General features: G+C 37.2%; 1 protein-coding gene across 2 annotated transcripts in view; it reads left to right on the top strand.

Moving 5' to 3' along the window:
• CUL3 (cullin 3) overlaps positions 1–20,218 on the top strand; it is a 64,016-nt gene that overhangs the window by 22,250 nt on the left and 21,548 nt on the right. Inside the window, exons 2-10 of one of the 2 annotated variants that reach the window (XM_004701649.3) lie at positions 553–713; positions 1,965–2,079; positions 5,534–5,762; positions 9,109–9,254; positions 9,863–10,039; positions 12,091–12,261; positions 12,824–12,931; positions 15,639–15,763; positions 16,498–16,594. In XM_004701649.3, the coding sequence (XP_004701706.1) occupies positions 553–713; positions 1,965–2,079; positions 5,534–5,762; positions 9,109–9,254; positions 9,863–10,039; positions 12,091–12,261; positions 12,824–12,931; positions 15,639–15,763; positions 16,498–16,594 (1,329 nt within the window). Of the gene's footprint in view, positions 1–552; positions 714–1,964; positions 2,080–5,533; positions 5,763–9,108; positions 9,255–9,862; positions 10,040–12,090; positions 12,262–12,823; positions 12,932–15,635; positions 15,764–16,497; positions 16,595–20,218 lie in introns of both variants that reach the window. The other variant, XM_045294080.1, reaches the window with a different exon arrangement.

The following is a 20,218-nucleotide window of genomic DNA, read 5'->3' as shown; positions in this document are numbered from 1 at the left end:
GTTGCACTGTTATATGTGAGCACTTTACTGCATATTCATCCTGCAACTGTCTTTGAACTGTCTATGCTGCTGCTTATGGTGAATTAAATTTGCAGGTATGCAGACTCTCAAGATAAGTTCTTGCTGAGGTCCTGAAGCATTAATATTTACCAATAAGCAATAGACTTATTAGGGCATTTAGTTCTCAGTGTTAAAGAATATGATCTTCAAGTCCAATGCTTAAGGAAGTGAAAATTGTATTTGGGACTTGCCTGACTTTGCGGAGGAAGAAGAAAATCTGCTTACTTTGCTTCTCTTCTTTTGGCATCCTTGCCTCTCTCTGTCTGTTGTGTGCTCCCCTGTCCTCATTTCGGGCAATTACAGCCATTATTTGTTTCAGTAAATTACAAAGTCACAACTTCACTGTAACTTGAGAGAGAATGGGAAATTCCATATTGTTTCAGATTCTAATTTGAAATGTTTCTTACCATTTATTCATTATTGTATCAAAATGATTATTTTTATGTTTGCTAGTATTGCATTATGTTTACATGCCTTTTTTTTAAACCACAGGACCGTGTATATGTACAACAAAATAATGTGGAGAATGTCTACAATTTGGGATTAATTATTTTTCGAGATCAAGTTGTCCGTTATGGTTGTATTAGGGACCATCTTCGGCAGACTCTGTTGGATATGATTGCAAGAGAGCGGAAAGGAGAAGTTGTAGACAGGTATAATCGTTGTTTTACTCTTGAGACTTTGGTTTTAGATGTATATCTTTAGGACCAATTCATTTTCATAATTTTATTAAATAAGTGAAAATTTGAATGTCCAGCCCGTTAAGAAGAACCTGTAAACCCTGATATCACATTCAACAAAGTTAATATTATTAGAACAAATCATCCTAAAGTCAGCAGTTGTAAACCTCCCCCCACTCTGTGGGAGGAAGACGTAGTTTTTTCTAGTCTTGGAAACCCACAGAGGCGCTTCTACTCTGACCTGTAGGATTGCTATGAGTTGGAATCAACTTGACTGCATTAAGGGTTTTTTTGGGCGGTGGTGGGGGGCAGGGGGGGCGAGTATGGGGAAGGGTTGTAGGGTGGTGGGGATCTTGTATATGATCACACAAAACTCACTACCATCAATTCAATCCCTACTCATAATGACCCTGTAGAACAAGGTAGAGCTTGCTCTGTGGTTTTTGAGGCTGGAGCTTCTTAAGAGGAGTAGAGAACCTTGTCTTCCTTCTGAGGAGTGGCTGGTGGTTTTGAACAGCCTATTTTGCACTTAGTAACCCAGTACTAACCACTGCATCACCAGGGCAGAAATTCAACTATTAATCTTCCCTTTTTATAGCTATTTCATTCTGGCATTTTGTTCTCTTTTTGTTGTATGGTAACTTTTGTATTCCCCCCCCCCCCACACACACACACACACTTTTTTTGGTCTTTAAAGACTTTTGGCTAACATTTATTTTGAACCATCCTCCCCTGAAACAAAAATACTAAATATTGAATTGTCTAAAATTACCAAGATCTATTATTTCTCTTCTGTTCCCTTCCTCTTTCCAACATTGGATTGCATTGCTATTGTGGCCTTAAACTTGTCAACTACTTTTCCTTTCTCCTAGCAGCTGTTAGATGAAGACTTATAATGGTACTTGGTAATGGTTGCCCAAAAGCTACTGAGTGAAAAAATTAGATTGCCTAGAAAGAGCAGTAGGCTTTACCTGTGTTGGGGATACAGCTGCCTCTCTGCCTTTTTCCCTGTTCCCTGCTTCCTAATAAGGCAGCCTTTTCATTCTGATAGAAATGGACATCATAAATGCATTTTATTTTTAAAATATTTCACAGATAAATTGCTTAGAGGAGATTGGTAACTTTAATAACACTAAGTGTTCTAAAACGGTTTCTAGTTCTGTGTGGCATTTTTCATTTAATGAGTCTAATGTAATTTTTATCAATTGATTTAACTTTTGACAGAGGCGCAATAAGGAATGCATGCCAGATGTTAATGATTTTAGGTCTTGAAGGAAGATCAGTCTATGAAGAAGATTTTGAAGCTCCATTTTTGGAAATGTCTGCAGAATTTTTTCAGGTAATCAGTGAGGATATAAGTAAAAACTCATTAAGATGTTCTGAAAGTAATTGACTGTAGTTATTAATTTGAACTTCAGTAAATGGTGTGGTGACTACCTCTGACTTCCTCTTGAGTACGTAAGGGAGGGTGGTCCACCCCTTCACTAGTCTTATAGCAAAGCCTATGCCAACCCGGCAGAGGTCAAACATGCCTCCAGCCTCCATTTTCCTTTAGCCTAATTTGACACTCCTGTAGTACTCTGCTTTTCTGCTGGGTTCGATAATCTTTTGCAATGGCCACACAGAACTGATACACAGTAAGTACTCAGGATTAAGGGGCTTTCTTAGGGATGGTAATAGGTAACCACTCGCCATGATTAGAAAACGTTAAGTTTAAAGTCTTTGGTGCACTAGAATAACTCCTCAGCCAGCAGCCAAGACTCTCTCTAGTCCTCCAGACACTTAGGCCTCTTCTCCTGTGAACCAGGAATCTCGCCCCTCTGCCTCACAGTCTGAGTACTGCTGCTCTGCTCGGTCTCACAGGCTCCTTGACTCTTGGTCGGGCTTTTTTGTTCGGTTCCATAGTCTCCGTGACATAGCTTCTGGTGACTCTGGTCTCGGCCTCTGCCCTTTCAGACAGAGATCTAGGAACAGGCTCATCTGCTGGTACTGGTTCCATGATATCTGGAGATTTCCTTCTCTTTTTGCTTCTGAGATGGTGCATCCATATAGCCAGGATTTTGGCAACTAAAACTGACCGATGCCTTCTGCAAACAGCAATGTCAGCATTTAGAAACCACTACCTGCTCCATAAGGAAAAGACAGGGTTTTCTGCTCCTGTAAAGAGTTACAGCATTGGAAACTCACAGGGGCAGTTCTACCCTGTCCTCTCGGGTTACTTTGAGCCAGCATCAACTTGATGACACCGAATTTGGTTTGATTGGTTATGCCCTATTTACATAATTATACCCTGTCATTTGGTGGGAGCTGCAGTCTTTGATCTAAGGGCCATATTAAGAGATTGCACTTCACCATAGAACTTTCTGGCCTATATCAGGCTCATTTGGTGGGCACATAATGCTTTTTAACATACCTGCCCACATTCTTGTGTTTCAGTGAGGAACATCTACACACATTCTTTGTTCAGGCTTGGGTCATAATGCTGTTTGCTCTAAGTTAAATGTTCATAAATAAACAAATTTAAAGCAGGAACCATGTGTGTGGTAGAGAGAGGCTTGCCAAACCTAGCCTGGTATTTTCCCAAGGAGCATTGGTTCAATATTTGCTAATTCATAGTCTCAGTGATTAACAAGTATTGACTGGAATTAACTGGGATACACTTGTTAATTGGCATGTCACCATGTGGTCACATTGTACATTAGATATTTATGAGATATTTTTATAATTTATTAGATATTTATATAATCAATAATTATATAATCAATATATTAGATATTTAATACTGTGTACCTATCTTAAAGACTACTGATTAGGAAATTAAAAGTAAGTAAATACTGCTAATTCAAATATGTAGTGTTAAACACGAGCCAGCACCAACTAAATTGCCTATCCCAAAATCATATCCGCTGTATCAAATCCGTTCCTGCTCATAGAGACCCTCTAAGACCGGGTAGAAACTGTTCCTGTGGGTCTCCAAGACTAACTCTAAAGGAGCACAAGGCCTCACTTGTCCTCCTCCCAAGGAGTACCATGTGGTTTCAAACTGTTGACCTTTCCATTGACAGCCCAGTGCTTAACCACTACACCAGCAAGGCTCCTCACTTGCCAAAAAAATGAAGCTAAATTAGTACTAATTTGTAATGAAATTATAATATCAGCAATTGAGTACCATGACAGACACAAGACAAGAATTGATAATGTGATAACAGGGCATCTTTGTGTCAGTCTGTGTGATACCAAAACAATTTCTAGTAGACATTTAATCTATAATTTCCACCCCATTGATAGGCTTTAGAAGACATCCAGAATTAAAATAAAGTTCAAAAATCAAGCTCACTCAAGTCGGTCCTCATACTGACTGACCCTAAAGACAGAACTGCGCCTTTGTGCTTTCTGAGACTTTATATCTGTGTGGGAACAGATAATCTCATTTTACTACCATAGAGCTGCTGATGGGGTAGAGGCACACTGACCTTGTGGTTTAGCAGGTCAGTGTAGCCCTTTATATCACCAAGGCTCCATTCTAACTCACAGTGACCCCAGGGAGGGTTTTCGAGACTGTAAATCTTACAGAAGCAGACAGTACCGTATTGCCTCCTGGTGATCAGCAAACCCACACTAGCTCACAGTGCCACCATGGCTCAAATGATAATGACCCTGACTGGTTCAATATATGGCTCCTGTGAGCCCTTGAATATATAAAAATGGAACTATGAGTTTTAGTGCCATTTATCCTCACTGAACCTCATACATTCAGAAGTAATAATTGACCCTATAGCACTTCCTTCTCGAGATTTTAAACAAATTTTAACAATATATTTTAACTTTGTTCTAGTGTGATTAATTCCCTTCATATAAATATTCATAGATAAATTATTTGCCAGTACAGTTTTGAAAATATTTTATAATATTTACTTATGTCTCTTATGTTTATATATAGATGACAATCTTTTTGAGGATGACACAGAACCAGTTTCTGTTAAAAGCTCTGTTTTTCAGATTTCAGTATTTTGTAGTACTCTTTTTGAGACTAGGAGTGGGGTGGCATGAGAATTTAAACCAGTTGTATGTAAGCAAAACTATGACAAAAATGATTAAACTTTCTGGGTATTATATGTTTTTTATGCTTATATAAAACTTACCCAAAAAGTTCCCACTCTCTCTTGGGGTGACATTCTTCAAAATTCTGTACTCTTGACCTCTCTGGTTATGTTTGTTTTTTTGAAAAACGATTTGGCAGAGTACTCTGTAAAGATAATGTTGTTTTAGTCGCATGCTTTATTTAATCATTGCTTTAAAAGATAGAGCTCAAATTATATGAATCTTTGGGCTCACATTGAGTAGAAATCCAGTTAAAGGCAACTTATTTTTAATGTAATAAACTATAAAATTTTAATAGTGCTTATGATAATTTGGCTGGTTTATGTTCAACACCATCCCCATCCCCGCTGTATAGTTGACAACAACTCCTAGCATCCCTACATAGGATCTCTGAGACCACGTTTTACAGCAGCAGTCAGCCTCATCTTTCTTCTACGTAGGGAATTGAAAAATAATAAATCCAGGCCCATCCCCATTGATGTGGTGTCAGCTCACACAGCCTCATGCGGTACAGAATAGAGCTGTTTCCATAGGATTTGACTGGCTGTAATTTTTGCAGAAGCAGATTACTAAGCCTTTTACAGAACCACTGGGTCGGTTTTAACCTCTTTCGAAGCCCAATTAGAAGCAGAAACATGTTGTGCTTCCAGGTTTCTTTGTTTGTTTTTAATAATTATGCTTCTTATATGCAGATGGAAAGCCAGAAATTTTTAGCAGAAAACAGTGCTTCGGTATATATTAAAAAAGTAGAAGCTAGAATTAATGAAGAAATCGAGCGGGTGATGCACTGTCTTGACAAATCAACTGAAGAGCCAATTGTGAAGGTTGTTGAGAGAGAACTTATTTCCAAGCACATGAAGACTATAGTAGAAATGGAGAATTCTGGACTAGTACATATGTTGAAAAATGGAAAGACAGAAGGTAAGCATTAATAGTTGAAAGATAACAAGAGTCTTAAGTTTTCAGTAATTTTTTATACTCCTGGCATTAAGTAATTGTGAATATAAGTTTTCAAAGGAGTTGTGGTTTTCATTGATTTATCACCACTGTTATTAACATTTAAATATAAAACTATAAATGAAGCTTTTAGGTTATTCTGCTGAATTTAGTGACTTTTTCTCTTTACTTCTCAAGTCTTCTTGCTTTGTGTGTGCCTAGATATAAGAAACATAATCTGACTGGGGAGGTCAATAAGCGCTTCATCTGTTTTTGTTTTTACATACCCTGGAAGCACTGAGTTCATTCCAAACCAAAAACTCACTGCCATCGAGTCAGTGCTGACTCATAGTGACTCTGTAAGGGTGAGTCTTCAAGACTAACGGTATATGAGTCTAGGAAACTCTCTTTTTCCCCGGAGAAATTTCGAACTGTTGATCTTGCGGAACGCAGTCCAACATGTTACCACTATGCCACCAGGATGCTCTCCATTGTTATATACCCTTAGCAGTTTTTGATTCCTTTAAAAATGTGACATTTTAATCTTCAAAAGATCCATAGACACCCTTTTGAGATTAATTTGTGATAAAGGTGTTTAAAAAGCAAAAATACTGACATATATGGGTGCACATAGTTACCTTCATTAGTAGACTGCTCTTGGGAACTCTGAAGTTATATATTGAAAAAGGAGAATTTTATAAAGGTAAACATTTTGAAAGTAGCTAGCATTCTTCTTTATGGCTATTTACCTTTATTATATTGAAAAGATTTTCAAAGTAACAAGTCCCCTAGACAAATTGTATACCAAAGGCCAATGTGATTATTGACCTTGTTCTTAATTTCTGATGCAGCCTTCTAATGTTGACTTCATGCTACCATTATAAATATGCATTTATATATATATATGTATATATAAAATACAGAAGGATGTAAGAAATGGAAAAAAAATGTTGGAAAGAAATTGGCCCAAGGTTATCTCAGTTAAAAATCCTTGCCTCATTTGAAATAATTACATTTCTTTATGTGTAATAAGATTCTGAAAAGCTGTTCATAAATTTCTTTTTATTAAACCAGAAAAACTTACTTCTTAAAGAAGCTTTAGATAAACCATTTGGTAAAAGCACAAAGTATTGCCTTTACCATATATACTCGAGTAAAAGCCGACCCAACTAGCAGCCGAGGCACCTAATTTTACCACAAAAACTGCACTTAAAATGTGCTGAAAAACTTGGCTTATACATGAGTATATACGGTACATATGTTTGTCATATTTTCTAAAATGAGCTATTCTTATTGCCTCTGGCCTTAGTTTGGCAAACATTTCTCTGTAAGGGCTAGATAATCAACAATTGAGGCTTGTGAGGTATACAGTCAAGTACTCATTCTGCTGTAAGAAAGCAGTCTTGGACAGTGCACAAAGGAGCTTGATGGATTCCAATATGCTTTTATCTGTAGGTTCTGAAATTTGTGCATTTCACACAATTCTCTCATGTCATAATACATTTTTACTTTTTCCCAACCGTTTAAAGATGTAAGAGTCATTCTTGGTTCATGGGCTATATAAAAACAGACAGGCTGTTGGGTGGACGGGGCCATATTTGACCCATGGGCTGTTTGGCATCCCCTGATTTAAATAGTCTTTTACAAAAAGTTTTTTTCCCTGCTTAAACCAGGTGTTTTCTGTTTTCTTTTTCACATTCTCTACTATCCTGTATAATTAGCTGACATTACATTAATACAATTAAATATACAACAAAATACTAAGTAAAACTTGTAACTATATAGGAACAAAATAGATAAGTTGAGAGCTATTTTATTAGAGGTATTTTATATGGCAACTTTAGTGTAGTGTATATATGTTCATTGTTTGACTTGTAAATCATAAATTTTTAATATGAAAAGTTTGCTGTACTTCATGCCAAATATATGAGAAATTGGATACCCTTTGTAAAACTTACTACCGTTTATACTTGAGTATAAGCTGACCCAAATATCAGCCGAGGCACTTAATTTTACCACAGAAACGCCATTAAAAATGTACTGAGAAAACTCAGCTTATGCACGAGTATATACGATAAGTATGCTCTATAATTACATACAGCTTTAGTTTTAGGATCAAGTTTGTGCTCTTCCAAATCCTAGAATAAGATGGAAAAATTAAGGCCGAGCCTACCCCCCACCAGCTTTGTGTTCATCTTGTAAGCTAAGAATGGTTTTTAAATTTTTTAAATGGTTAAGGGGGTAAAATATCAACAGAATGATACTTCATTACACATCAGAATTAATCATTGCAGATTTGGGTGCCCATAAATAACATTTCACTGGAACATAGTCATACCCAGGCATTTGTTTTGTTAGTGACTGTTGTGCCACATAGGCAGAGTTAAGCGGTTGCCAGAGTAACTGCTGGGCCACAAACCTAAACTGTTCCTTCACAGAAAAAGTTTGCTAAGCTCCTCATCTGGAGCTGCTGTTCCCACTTCATTTTCAGATGTTCTCAATCATAATAAAACTCGGTGACCCAATGTACAACCGAATGAAAAAACACTGCTTGGTCCTTTGGAGCCCACTGTTGTAGCCACCATGCCAGTCTAGCTCATTGAGCATCTTCCTCTTTTACACTGACCCTCTGCCAAGCGTGATTCCTGCTATAGGCACTTAGCCCTTGTCCAAAGTGCGTAAGATAAAAGTCTTACCAATGTGGCTTCTAAGGAACATTCTTACTATAGTTTTTCTAAGACATTTGTTTGTTCTTCTGACATACACAATCTTTGTTGTAATCAATATTATTAGTCAACACTATAATTCAAATGCATCTGTTCTTCCATATGTATTGCCCAGCTGTCACATATAAGACTTTAATTGATTTTTTATATCTTTCCCTTATTACATTGACTGCCATTTACACCAAAATTATGAATTTTCCTTTTAATACATTACTGTAATTAGTGGGGTTTATGTTAGTGTTATACAGATAAATTAGGTGGGTACTCAAAACTACAGGTTTAATTTATTGTGATATTACTTGTTTTGTTATATTGTTAGGGCATCTTCTCTATATTGGCAGGACATTTTATTAATATTTTCAGAGTATCTTATCTAAAAGCTGTAATTCTTAAATTGTGCTAATAATTACTAACTTTTCCTGTTCTTTCTCCCTAATTAAAAAAATTAGCTATTTTTTAATACTACTCCATGTTGTCTAGTAAATGGTAGTGATGGAGATAAAAGTTTCTCTAAGTAGCCCAAATCAATGTGCAAGCAGATTCACATTTTTCCTTCATTTTTAATGTAGCCAGTTTGTTTTTCTTTTCTTTTCCCCTGGTTTCAGACCTTGCTTGCATGTACAAGTTATTTAGTCGTGTGCCAAATGGTTTGAAAACCATGTGTGAGTGTATGAGTTCCTACTTGAGGGAACAAGGCAAAGCCCTTGTTTCTGAGGAAGGAGAAGGAAAGAATCCTGTTGATTATATCCAGGTAAGTAAACAGAGAATATTTAAGTTTATAATGCTAGTAATTTGACACTTTCTCTAACCTATAATGATGTACTTTTGGTTTGTCTCAATGGTAAGTAGATGTGATTATCCTAAATATTTTAGAATTTTGAAGTGTATCCATTTTATCAGGGAACCCCAACCCCAGTTGTTTCTTTTTATTTAAGTCTGCCTGTCGATCTTATTTAGTCTCAAGGATAAAAAGAAACCATTTTTATATGCCTAGTGTTTGTATAACATGGTGTGTTTAAAATAAAAAACTTTTAGTTTTAAAATGCTTTACTCAGTAATGCTGATTGTGTTCCAGTTTTTTTCTTTTGTTTTACTATAATCAGCTTTTATATGTGTATCTTAAAAAGTTAGTTCTCCGGTCTTACCCAACTCGTTACTTCAGACAAAAGATGAGGAGAAGTGAGAGGACTCTCTTTCATCTTCAGTGTACTATAAGTGGGGAATGAAATACATCTTAGCACTGGCATTTTTAAAGTGATTAAATACAGGCTTAAAAATACAGATTTTCTGATGATCACATGTGGATTAATTATAAAAATACTATTATGTATCCTAAATTTCTTTGTTTTTATTTGTAAGGGCTTATTGGATCTGAAGAGTAGATTTGATCGTTTCCTCCAGGAATCGTTCAATAATGATCGGCTCTTTAAACAAACGATTGCAGGTGACTTTGAGTATTTTCTCAACCTCAACTCCAGGTCCCCAGAATACCTCTCATTATTTATTGATGATAAGCTGAAAAAGGGGGTCAAAGGGGTAAGTATGGATGCATTTGAAAACTCACGAACTTTCATTTGTAGATAATGTTAAGTAAAGTATAAAAGCAAATGTTAGAGGTCTGAAAGTAAGCACAACCCTCTGCTATGTACTTCAGTAATGCTCTGATCTATTAAAAAGACTGCTTAAGATACTTGAAATGATCAAAAGTACTTTCACATCTTACTTCATGTATAATTGGTACTAAAACCAGAACTATATAGTCTTGATTGTCAATGGTCTTCTCTATCTATGGCTACTGTATAAGCCAGTGGTTCTCAACCTTCCTAATGCTGCGACCCCTTAATACAGTTCCTCATGTTGTGGTGACCCCTGACCATAAAATTATTTCTGTTGCTACTTCATAACGGTCATTTTGTTACTTTTATGAATCAGGCGACCCCTATGAAAGGGTCATTTGACTCCCAAAGAGGTCGTGACCCACAGGTTGAGAACCACTGAAAAGCTCAAGAAAGAGAAAAGGCAGTGGTGGTTATAATGTAGAATTCTCACCTCCCGTGCTGGGGATCTGTATTCAGTCCTGCCTGCTGCACCTCACATGGTGCCACTGTCTGTCAGAGAAGGCTACCCAACTCCCTGTGGTTTCCTACCATTTGAAGAAAGAAAAAACTCTCAAACATTTTTTACAACCATAGCTACTACTTTGAACTTAATGGACCCTTGGACCTGCTATCGCATACCTGATTCTGACAAAAATGTAATAACTGTTGTTTTATATACTTCGAGAAGGCTGTTCCCTTTAATGGGCTCCTTGTGGTGTGTATCAATGGACGGTGGGGTTTCAGTGGTAAAATTCTCACCTTCCATAAGGGAAATCCAGATTGTCTTTTTGGCCAGTGCACCTCATGAGCAGACTCAGTGAAGGTGGCTTCCATGTTCCTATGTTGTTGGCTAATATCTTTCAGATTAAGATAGAGCAGGAAGGAAGGCAGGTTCTGGTGACCTATTTCTAAAAATTAGCCAATGAAAGCCTATGGATCTCCACAGTCAATTCTGCTACCTATTCCAGGGCCAAGACGCCTGCCTGTTGCTCTGTTCTGTATGGAGTCATCATGAGTCGGGCTGGCGCAGTGGCAGCTAACAACAACTCACATAATTAACAAGGATCTTGAGGACAGTCATCCACTAGCACAGAACTTTGTGGGCTCACATCATGTTTTGTGAGTTAATGTGCCTTAAACAGTACTGGAGTGATAAGAATTTTAAGGCAGAAACTAGAAGAGTAGCTGTAAAAATTCATTTTGAAAGCACATATGAAGCTCAGTTTCAAACCCTTATGGTATATCTGGAATCTTGGAATCACACTGTAACATTGAGAGTCAAAAGATATTATCACATGAGATATTTCCCCACTTTATTCTGGAATGTGAATCGAGGGCAGTGTAACATTGGACCACAGGTCTAAATGAAAGCAGTATGAAACACCCTAACCCTCTCCACACTTCCCCCCCAAAAGAGGCAGAAAGAACAAGAGGAAGATCGTCAAGGATGTAGCGAGTAGAAAAGCATATGAATTACATTACCTTTGAGTCTTTTGTTCTTTTTTAAATGTACAATTAGTACAACCCCCACCAGAGTATCATCTTGGCCTTATTTAAAAGCTAAGAACATGTAGCCTTTTTGCTGTTTGATTTATAACAAATTATCTTTCTGTTGTAAAGTCTAGGTTTCTAGTGAGGTTAAATGTAAAATAGTATCCTGGTTTTTAAGTTTCTGCCTAATTATTATACAAAGGCTTTCTGAACATTTTTCTTAGTAAAATTTTATTTCTTGTGTTTCAGTCGTATCTTTATCACATGTCTCGATTTCAGCAGCAGTCGTGCTCTAGGGTATAACCCCAATCTGCCGTTCAACCACTAGATGAGAGTGGGGCAGTTGTGCCATGTGAGGGAGGAGGCACTTGCTTAAACTAAGCCTCCTCTCATGATCTGTGTTTACCAGATCATTTTCAAACAATATTATTTTAAACTGTGATGCGATTTTTGTATAACTATGGTTCAATAATTATAAATTATTTTCTAATTCTGCAGCTAACAGAACAAGAAGTAGAAACAATATTGGATAAGGCAATGGTCCTTTTTAGGTTTATGCAAGAAAAAGATGTATTTGAACGCTATTATAAACAGCACTTGGCAAGGAGACTTCTCACAAATAAAAGTGTTTCTGATGATTCTGAAAAAAATATGATATCTAAGTTAAAGGTAAGGTGCACGTAAGATGAAATAAAACACACTGATACCATATAATTGAGCACCAACAACACTAGATTGCGAATTGTTTGATTTAAAATGTTTATTTCTAGAAATCAGTAAAGATATGTTGATTTTGAGCAAGGTGTGGGTTATGTATACATTTGGTCAAGTTCCGGGACATATGCAGTTTGCTGAATTTATTACTTGGCGTCACAGAATTCCAAGTTCATGAAGGTCTGTGGGAAATTTGCAAAGCAAGCAAGGGAAGTTGTTTTTAGATAGACCTTTCTCATCTGAGGTGCTTGTTAGGAATTCAGGGCTTGATCTCCCCCTTTGATTGGGAGGTATATTGGAATCTCTGGGAGTGTCTTGGAATATGCATTTTGGAATAAAATCCGCAGGCCTGACTCTTTCTTAAACACTCTTAAGTTTCTTAGTCAAAGGCATAGAGCAACTATTGGAAACCTTTAGAAGGGAAATTATCAGGGATGGAGTTGCATGATAGTTTGTTTTGTTTTTTTCTTATAAAATTTCCTGTTGATTTGTATATATTTGTACTTTTTTTTCACAGACTGAATGTGGGTGTCAGTTTACATCAAAACTGGAAGGAATGTTTAGGGATATGAGCATCTCAAACACAACCATGGATGAGTTCAGGCAACACCTACAGGCCACTGGGGTAAGATTCTACTTTAATTTCTACCATATGTATTTTTATGTAAAGTCGTTGTAGTTGGAGTTTCCATCCCTATAGCAATTAATTGAACTGCTGGTGTGGTTTCTTAAAATGTCAGTAGTGGGAATGCTTGTATTATATATAAGTTGTTTATAAAAGTGGTTACACATTTGGTTCAGCGTTTCAAAAGCACCAACCACTCTGCAGGAGAAAGACTGGACCGACTACTCCCACCAAGAGTTTCAGTCTCAGAAGTTCACTGGGGCAGTTCTACCCTGTCCTAGGGCAGGGTTGCTGTACTTTGGGATCACTCGATGGTAGTGAGTTTGTATGTTTGGTTTGGGTTTAAAAGCACTTTTCCCATTTAATCTTTTTCCTAGTCATATTTATGTTAGGAAACACACCCTCCCCCCATTTTAATTCTTCTAAATTGCAATCTTTCTCCTATTTGAAGGAATACAGTGAAAATTGAATCAGTTGAACAGATGATAGAAAGAATATTGAGCCTAAACAAGCATGTTGAATTTTAGTGTTCTTCTTTCACCAGGATTGTGTTATTTTAGGATACTGGACCTGACCTTTCTGTACCTCAGGATTTTCTTCTATAAAGTCAAAATAAACAGACACCTGGCATCTTCAGGCTGATGGAGAATGAATTCAATTGATTTAAAAGGGCAGAGATTATAGTGTATTATGACACCCAGAGGATGGTACACTGGAACTTAAATGGCTTTAGAGTCAGATAAGTTTTGGTGTTGATTAATTGAGGGTGAGATTTTTGTTTTTGTTGTTTCTGCTGCTCTTGTTCACCCTAACTGAACCTTAAGTCTATAGAGAACTCCACAGCTTATGAACGTCTACAATGCTTTCCTTCTGCGTGACCACACACGCTCTGTGGTTAAGTAACATGACAGCTATTCATAAATTTGGAATTCTTCTTTTGATAGTAAATAGAAGATGATCACTTCTGGTCCCACTGTTTTATGCTCAGAAATAACAAGCAAGAACTGTAAAAATAGTGAATTCTATTGATATAAACATTATACACATTAAGAGATTCTTATTCACTTGTAAATAGAGGTACAATTTGCTTCTTACATATTAATTGCTTATAGTTGAGATAGGCTGAAAGCAGAAAAGATGCAAGTTAGCAACAAAGTAGAAGTTCAGGATGACAGAAAATTCCTATCATTGTAATTTTCTTCCTTGTTTAGAAATGTCTGCTTATATCTAATATATCACCATAATTGTATTTCCTGAATACTTTTTCTTGCTGATTTTTCTTCCACTACTCTTCCCACATATGAGGGAGGCTGTTTGGCTATTGTGTTCTGATTATTCAACCAGCAAATCAAGAAATGCCTTGACAAACTTAGTCTGAGACGCAACCCTGTCATGTGCTTAAAACTATAAGCTGAATTATTTCAGGTTGTTACTAAGATAGTTGGTAATAATAATAGCTCTTAGAGATTCTTTTTATTTTTATTTAGCCATCCGAAGTTTTTGCTAAGCATTGTGCTAGGCGCTAAGGATATAGCAGTGAATGATACAAATCAAGAAGAACGATAAGTAAAGAAATAACACCATAGGTGATGACACAAACTAAGAGGAAATCTGTAGCAGGCAAGGGTGAATTCAGGAAACCCTTGTTTAGAAATTGACATTTTAAGGAAAGACTGAAAGGAAATAGAACAACCTGTGTGACTATGTAGGAGACCAGATCAAAGACTTAATTGTACTCATCTTTGGAATCATGGGTCAATCTCACGCCTGTTGATGAGGGTTCGTTGCTTTGAACTAAGCTAAGACACAGAGCCCTCCCTTGGAAATGTGCAGGGTTCCCCACATGCATCATCGAGTATCTGCAATGATCATCTCTTCTTTACAGCATGTAAGATTTGGTTTCCAAAATTTTAGTTTCCTAAAATTGGAGTAGGTAGAATGGACCCTTGAACTCGCGTTTGAACTGTGGGGAGCCACTTAAGTGTTACCTTTTTTTCCTTTTGGTGGTCATGGTGAGCTCCAAGTGTTTAGTGTCCATTTAAAACTCCGTGTGATGATCATCTTTGCTTTCATCTCTCCAATAATTTAGTTCTTTGCGTAACTAGAAACTAACAGCTAGATGTAATATTCAAATCACACTCATTTTAAGCATATATAATCTGCAAATCTTGTGGTAACTGCCATAGCAACAGGCAAAAAGGACTCCTACAATTTCTTGTATACATGGCTTGTGCCACCCAATTGAAGCCCCTGTTGCTCAAAAGTCAATTGTACTTGTAAAGAAGACTGAGTTTGGAATGCTTCATGTTCATAAGTACCCACTTTGTTCTTGATCAAAGTCTATATCATTAACTCAGGTCAGATAAAAATGCACTGAAAGTTTAGAATAAGCTTTGTATATCAATAAATAGATAATATTTCACCATCAGCATTTCTGGTGTGCTTTTTAATTTTAAGAGTGCCTCTCAGGAACCTTTTAAATTCAACATCTTAAAAAAATATTAAAGTATTTACCATGACAGTTAAAATTTGGAAAATATTGAACTGGTCTAACCTTTAACAAGAACTATTTTATTTGCTAGGTAAGGCTGACTTTTTCATTCTGATGCAACTACTTTGATGATAAATCTTGCAGTGTCTAAGGAGACAGAATGAGTTGTAAAATGTAGCTAATTTTGAGGGGGATATTTCTTCCAACTCTAAGCAGGTATCTTTAGGTGGTGTTGATCTTACAGTCCGAGTGCTCACAACAGGATATTGGCCCACTCAGTCAGCCACACCCAAGTGCAACATCCCACCAGCACCAAGACATGCTTTCGAGATATTCAGAAGGTGAGCCTAAGTCTGTCTTTGTATAAATAAATGTCTCAAATTGAAATTACTTTTTTTTTTTTGCTTAAAATCATTTTATTGGAGGCTTGTACAACTCTTATCACAATCCATACATACATCCATTGTATGTCAAGCACATTTGTACATTTGTTGCCCTCATCATTCTTAAAACATTTGCTTTCTACTTGAACCTTGGTATCAGCGCCTCATTTTTCCCTTATCCCACCTCCCCTCTCTCTCACGAACCCTTGATAATTCATAAATTATTATTATTTTGTCATGTCTTACACTGTCCAACGTCTCCCTTCACCCACTTTTGAGTGCCTTCACTGGAGACAGAATGGAGTTCTCAGTTTCTTAAACCTAATTTCAAATGAGAAATACATTGCAATTTTGTTAATATCCTTTATTCAGTATAAATGCATTAATTACTAAGATAATATTTTGTGCTGTTAGTATCTGCCACTGACTTAGGAGAAATCCTTGAATGAGTTGCTTTATGTTGGTATAAAGAGCAGTGGCAGAGCAACGGGCTAGGGACCAATTGTACCAGTAGAAACGATTTCATAAGTTAACTGAAGTCTTTCTTATATGCTAAGGGGCTTCAGAGAGTTCTTGGAAAAATTCCTTTTCCTTTTTTATTTCACGTTTTAATGAACTTTGTTGTTATCTTGTGTGTAATTTCAAATGTGAAAATTGGATGAGTTTCTAAAATGTGGTTTGATTTGTTAAAGGTTTTACTTAGCCAAACACAGTGGTCGACAACTCACACTCCAACATCATATGGGTTCTGCAGATCTCAATGCCACCTTTTATGGGCCAGTTAAAAAGGTAAATATTGAGAGTTTGAACTTAACGTATGTTAAGTTAACTTAAAATTATTCTGTAGTAGTGATTTTTAAATTTCTGCTCAACTGGGTAACCTAGCCTAGCAAATTCACTTTCATACATTATTTATTTCTGTTACTATACTACATATTACAAATATTACAAGGTGGAAAACCTTGGCTTTATTTACTTCAGTTACTCAGTTGCTAACATCATTTGAAAATATGAAAACCATACCCGCAATACTTGTTAAGGAATAAATGATATTAGGGTAAGTAAATATTTTATAAGATTAGACTTGGGATACTGTATGTCAGTACATGTAAAAGTCTAATCTTAATATTTAATTTGAATGGAAAATATTGCTTGATTCATTAAGCTGAATAATATTATGCACTGTTGTATTAAGTGGGAAGGTCATGGAAAAGAAAAGAATTGGGCTTTAAGTGTTTATTTCTGTTTTAAGTAGAGTTTATTTCTAAAAACGCTATTTTTGTCAGATCTATTGAACCAGTGGTTCTCAAACTTCCTAATGCCGTGACCCTTTAATATAGTTCCTCGTGTTGTGGTGACCCCTGACCATAAAATTATTTTAGTTGCTACTTCATAACTATAATTTTGTTACTGTTATGAATTGGGCAACCCCTGTGAAAGAGTTATTCGACACCCTCCCCCTCAAGGGGTCGTGACCCACAGATTGAGCACCTGCTGTATTAAACCATTGATTTAAAAAACTTGTGTCAATTAACAAAAGCTTAAGGAAGTGGCTACTTATTATTTCCTAAATCATACACATAATACAGGAATAGGGTTTGAGAATGGCAGGTGACTGCTCTCTGCTCTCCCCACCGCTCCCCTCCCCACACACACATACACACCCCCCCCCAAATGCTATTTTGTGTAATCAAAGATACACAAAATCTTGCTGTAATCAGCAGATACAAAACAAAGAAAGCCTAACTCTTTGATAGTGGTATAATACCATTCAATGATCTCTCATAAGCCCATTAGTATCCCACTGCACACTGTTAAAATAGTTTTAGCTTTAATTGTAGGTAAATTTTTATTAATTACTTGATCAGATACCTTAAAATGTTCACAGCGGGGGAATGTAGAGGAAAGTCTTAAATAATACAAGGAGCATAACATGATAAACAGCAAAGAGATTGAAATTATTAATGATTTTTGTTTTACTTGGCACCACAAGCATTGCTCTTGGAAGCAACAGTCAAGAACAACGGCCAGACTTCTTTAAAGTGTTTCTCCCCCCCCACCCCCAATGGAAATGTGATGTCTTTAAATGGCTTTTATTAAAAGTGAACATATTCAAAAGAATATTTGTTTTATGAGTGAAGTAGAACAGAACCCCACCCTGACACGAAGCTTTTGTGTGCTTAGTGTCCAAAACATGCTCAGGGCACCTTCAGAAATGCAGTCTGGGGAACAGGGTTCAAGGACACTCAAGGTAGCAGTAAATGCTATCTCTTCCCCAGCCATACTGTCACTATCAAAGCAGTTGCTTTTGAATGGATTCCAACACCTGGTGTCCCCGTATGCCAGCTTAGAACTGTGCACCATGGGGTTTTTAGGAGCCCATTTCTCGGGAGCAGATGACCAGCAGGGTTTACTGTGTGTCCATGGGGGGGTTCTCTCAAACCTTCAGCCCTTCAGTTGTCGTAGGTTAACCATTTGCGCCACCAAGGATATGGCCTGACCTCCAGTGATCTGTTTACTCCATTCCCAGTGTGTATGATCCATTCCTGAACCTTTAAAGTGTTGAACAGCAAAGATGCCACTGTGAGGGGACTAAGGTGCCTGACCCAAAACCATGGTATTTTCAAGTCACCTCATGTACATGTGAAAGCTAGACAATGAATAAGGAAGACCAGAAAAGAATGAATGCCTTTGAATTATTTTGTTGTCAACGAATATTAAATATATCACAGACTGCCAGGAAAAAATGGGCAAATTTGCCTTGGAAGAGGTACAGTTCGAGTGCTCCTTAGAAACTAGGATGATGAGACTTCATCTCGTGTACTTCTGTCATGCTATCAGGAGTGACCAGTGTCTGGACAAGGAGATGGATCATAGTTAGTAAAGTGGAATGTCAGTGTATAACAGCAAGACCCTCAGTAAGATAGATTGCCATGGCTTCAGCAATGGAGTCAAACCTAACAATTGTGAGGATGGCTCAGGATGGGCAGTGTTTGTTCTGTAGCTTGAAGGTAACTCAAAAAATACTCCTGCAAAATCATAGATATCTTATTAAACAAGAATAACAAAGCAGGGTGCTATTTTCTTCACTTGTGCCTTTTCAACCCTTCACAGCAGGAGTCTTCTTTTCAATTTACACGATGTGCCTCACAGCAGGTCTGGCATTTTGAAGACTCAAATTGCATTACTTTTAAACATCCAGTAAGTTTTGGGAACAAATTGAAGCCTGGAGTGGCAAGATCAAGCTGTTATAGACAGGATGCGGAAAGATTTTTAAGGTTAATTCCCATAGAACAACCCTTGCTACCCTTGAAGAGGCCTTTTCCTTACCAGTGCACGTTCAGTGTCCTTCAACTTCTTCATCGGCCTCTGTGACATCCTGGGTCCTTTGAAAACATCCATCAAGATCACCCTTTGGGGGTCCTAAGAAAAATAATTGCTAGAACTGTTTGCGTTAGCATCTCTGGCTTAATGTCAACCGGCTCAGCAGACCCCCCTTGGAATCCGCTGTTTTCACTGGAACTTGCTTTCTGTGCATTTCATTGGTAAATCTAAGACGTGTTCCTGGGTCTAATCATTTCCCTAAAACGGTCTTTGTTAGCTTAAGTCTTAATTAAAAGATTGATGGAAAGTTTGGCTCTTGAAGCTGCCTGATGAGCCTGTAATACTTTTGACACCCATCAAGCTGAAAGACTGCTGATGCCAAGATGTTTTCTGCAAATTGAAAATGTCAATTCATGTGAGATCCTGGCACCAAGTAGCTCTTGCATCAGTGGTGGTTCTATGGTCCTCCACAATTTTCTGGACTTCAGGCACAGTTTCTTTATTTGTTGAGGTTGATGGTCCCTTTCATGGCTCATCATTGAGGCCATTCTGACTTTTTTAAGAGAAACACTTAGTGTAAATACCACTGATTTCTTCAATGATTCTGGAAGGTGTCTATTTGAATTTTGTTAACCCTGACTTCAAAAGTGATTACCCGCATAGCACCCCCCCCCAAAAAAAAAATCCTTTTCAAAGGCTTTTTAACCGGACAAAGGTACATTTTATTTGCTATATGAACTGGAACCCTAGTAGCAATACTTTATTACTTACCCTCATAAATAGGGTAAGTAATCAGGCACAGTTTCTTTATTTGTTGAGGGCCATTGTAACTAACTTTGGATAGCTTTGAGAAGAATGGGAATTCTGGAACAATTTGTTGTGCTCATGTGGAACCTGTACATCAATCAAGAGGTAGGTGTGTAAATAGAGCAAGGGACTACTGCATGGTGTAAAATTGGGAAAGGCGTGGGTCAGGGTTCTGTCCTCTCACCTATCAGTCTATAAGCTGAACAAATAATTTAAGAAGCTGATTTATATGAAGAAGAATGTGGCATTAGGAGTGAAGGAAGGCTTATTAACTACCCATGA

Source organism: Echinops telfairi, unplaced genomic scaffold (assembly GCF_000313985.2).
Source record: "Echinops telfairi isolate 266 unplaced genomic scaffold, ASM31398v2 ScPeMD7_3;HRSCAF=10, whole genome shotgun sequence".
Taxonomy (NCBI): Eukaryota; Metazoa; Chordata; class Mammalia; order Afrosoricida; family Tenrecidae; genus Echinops; species Echinops telfairi.
This window is presented reverse-complemented; position numbering and strand designations above follow the sequence as displayed.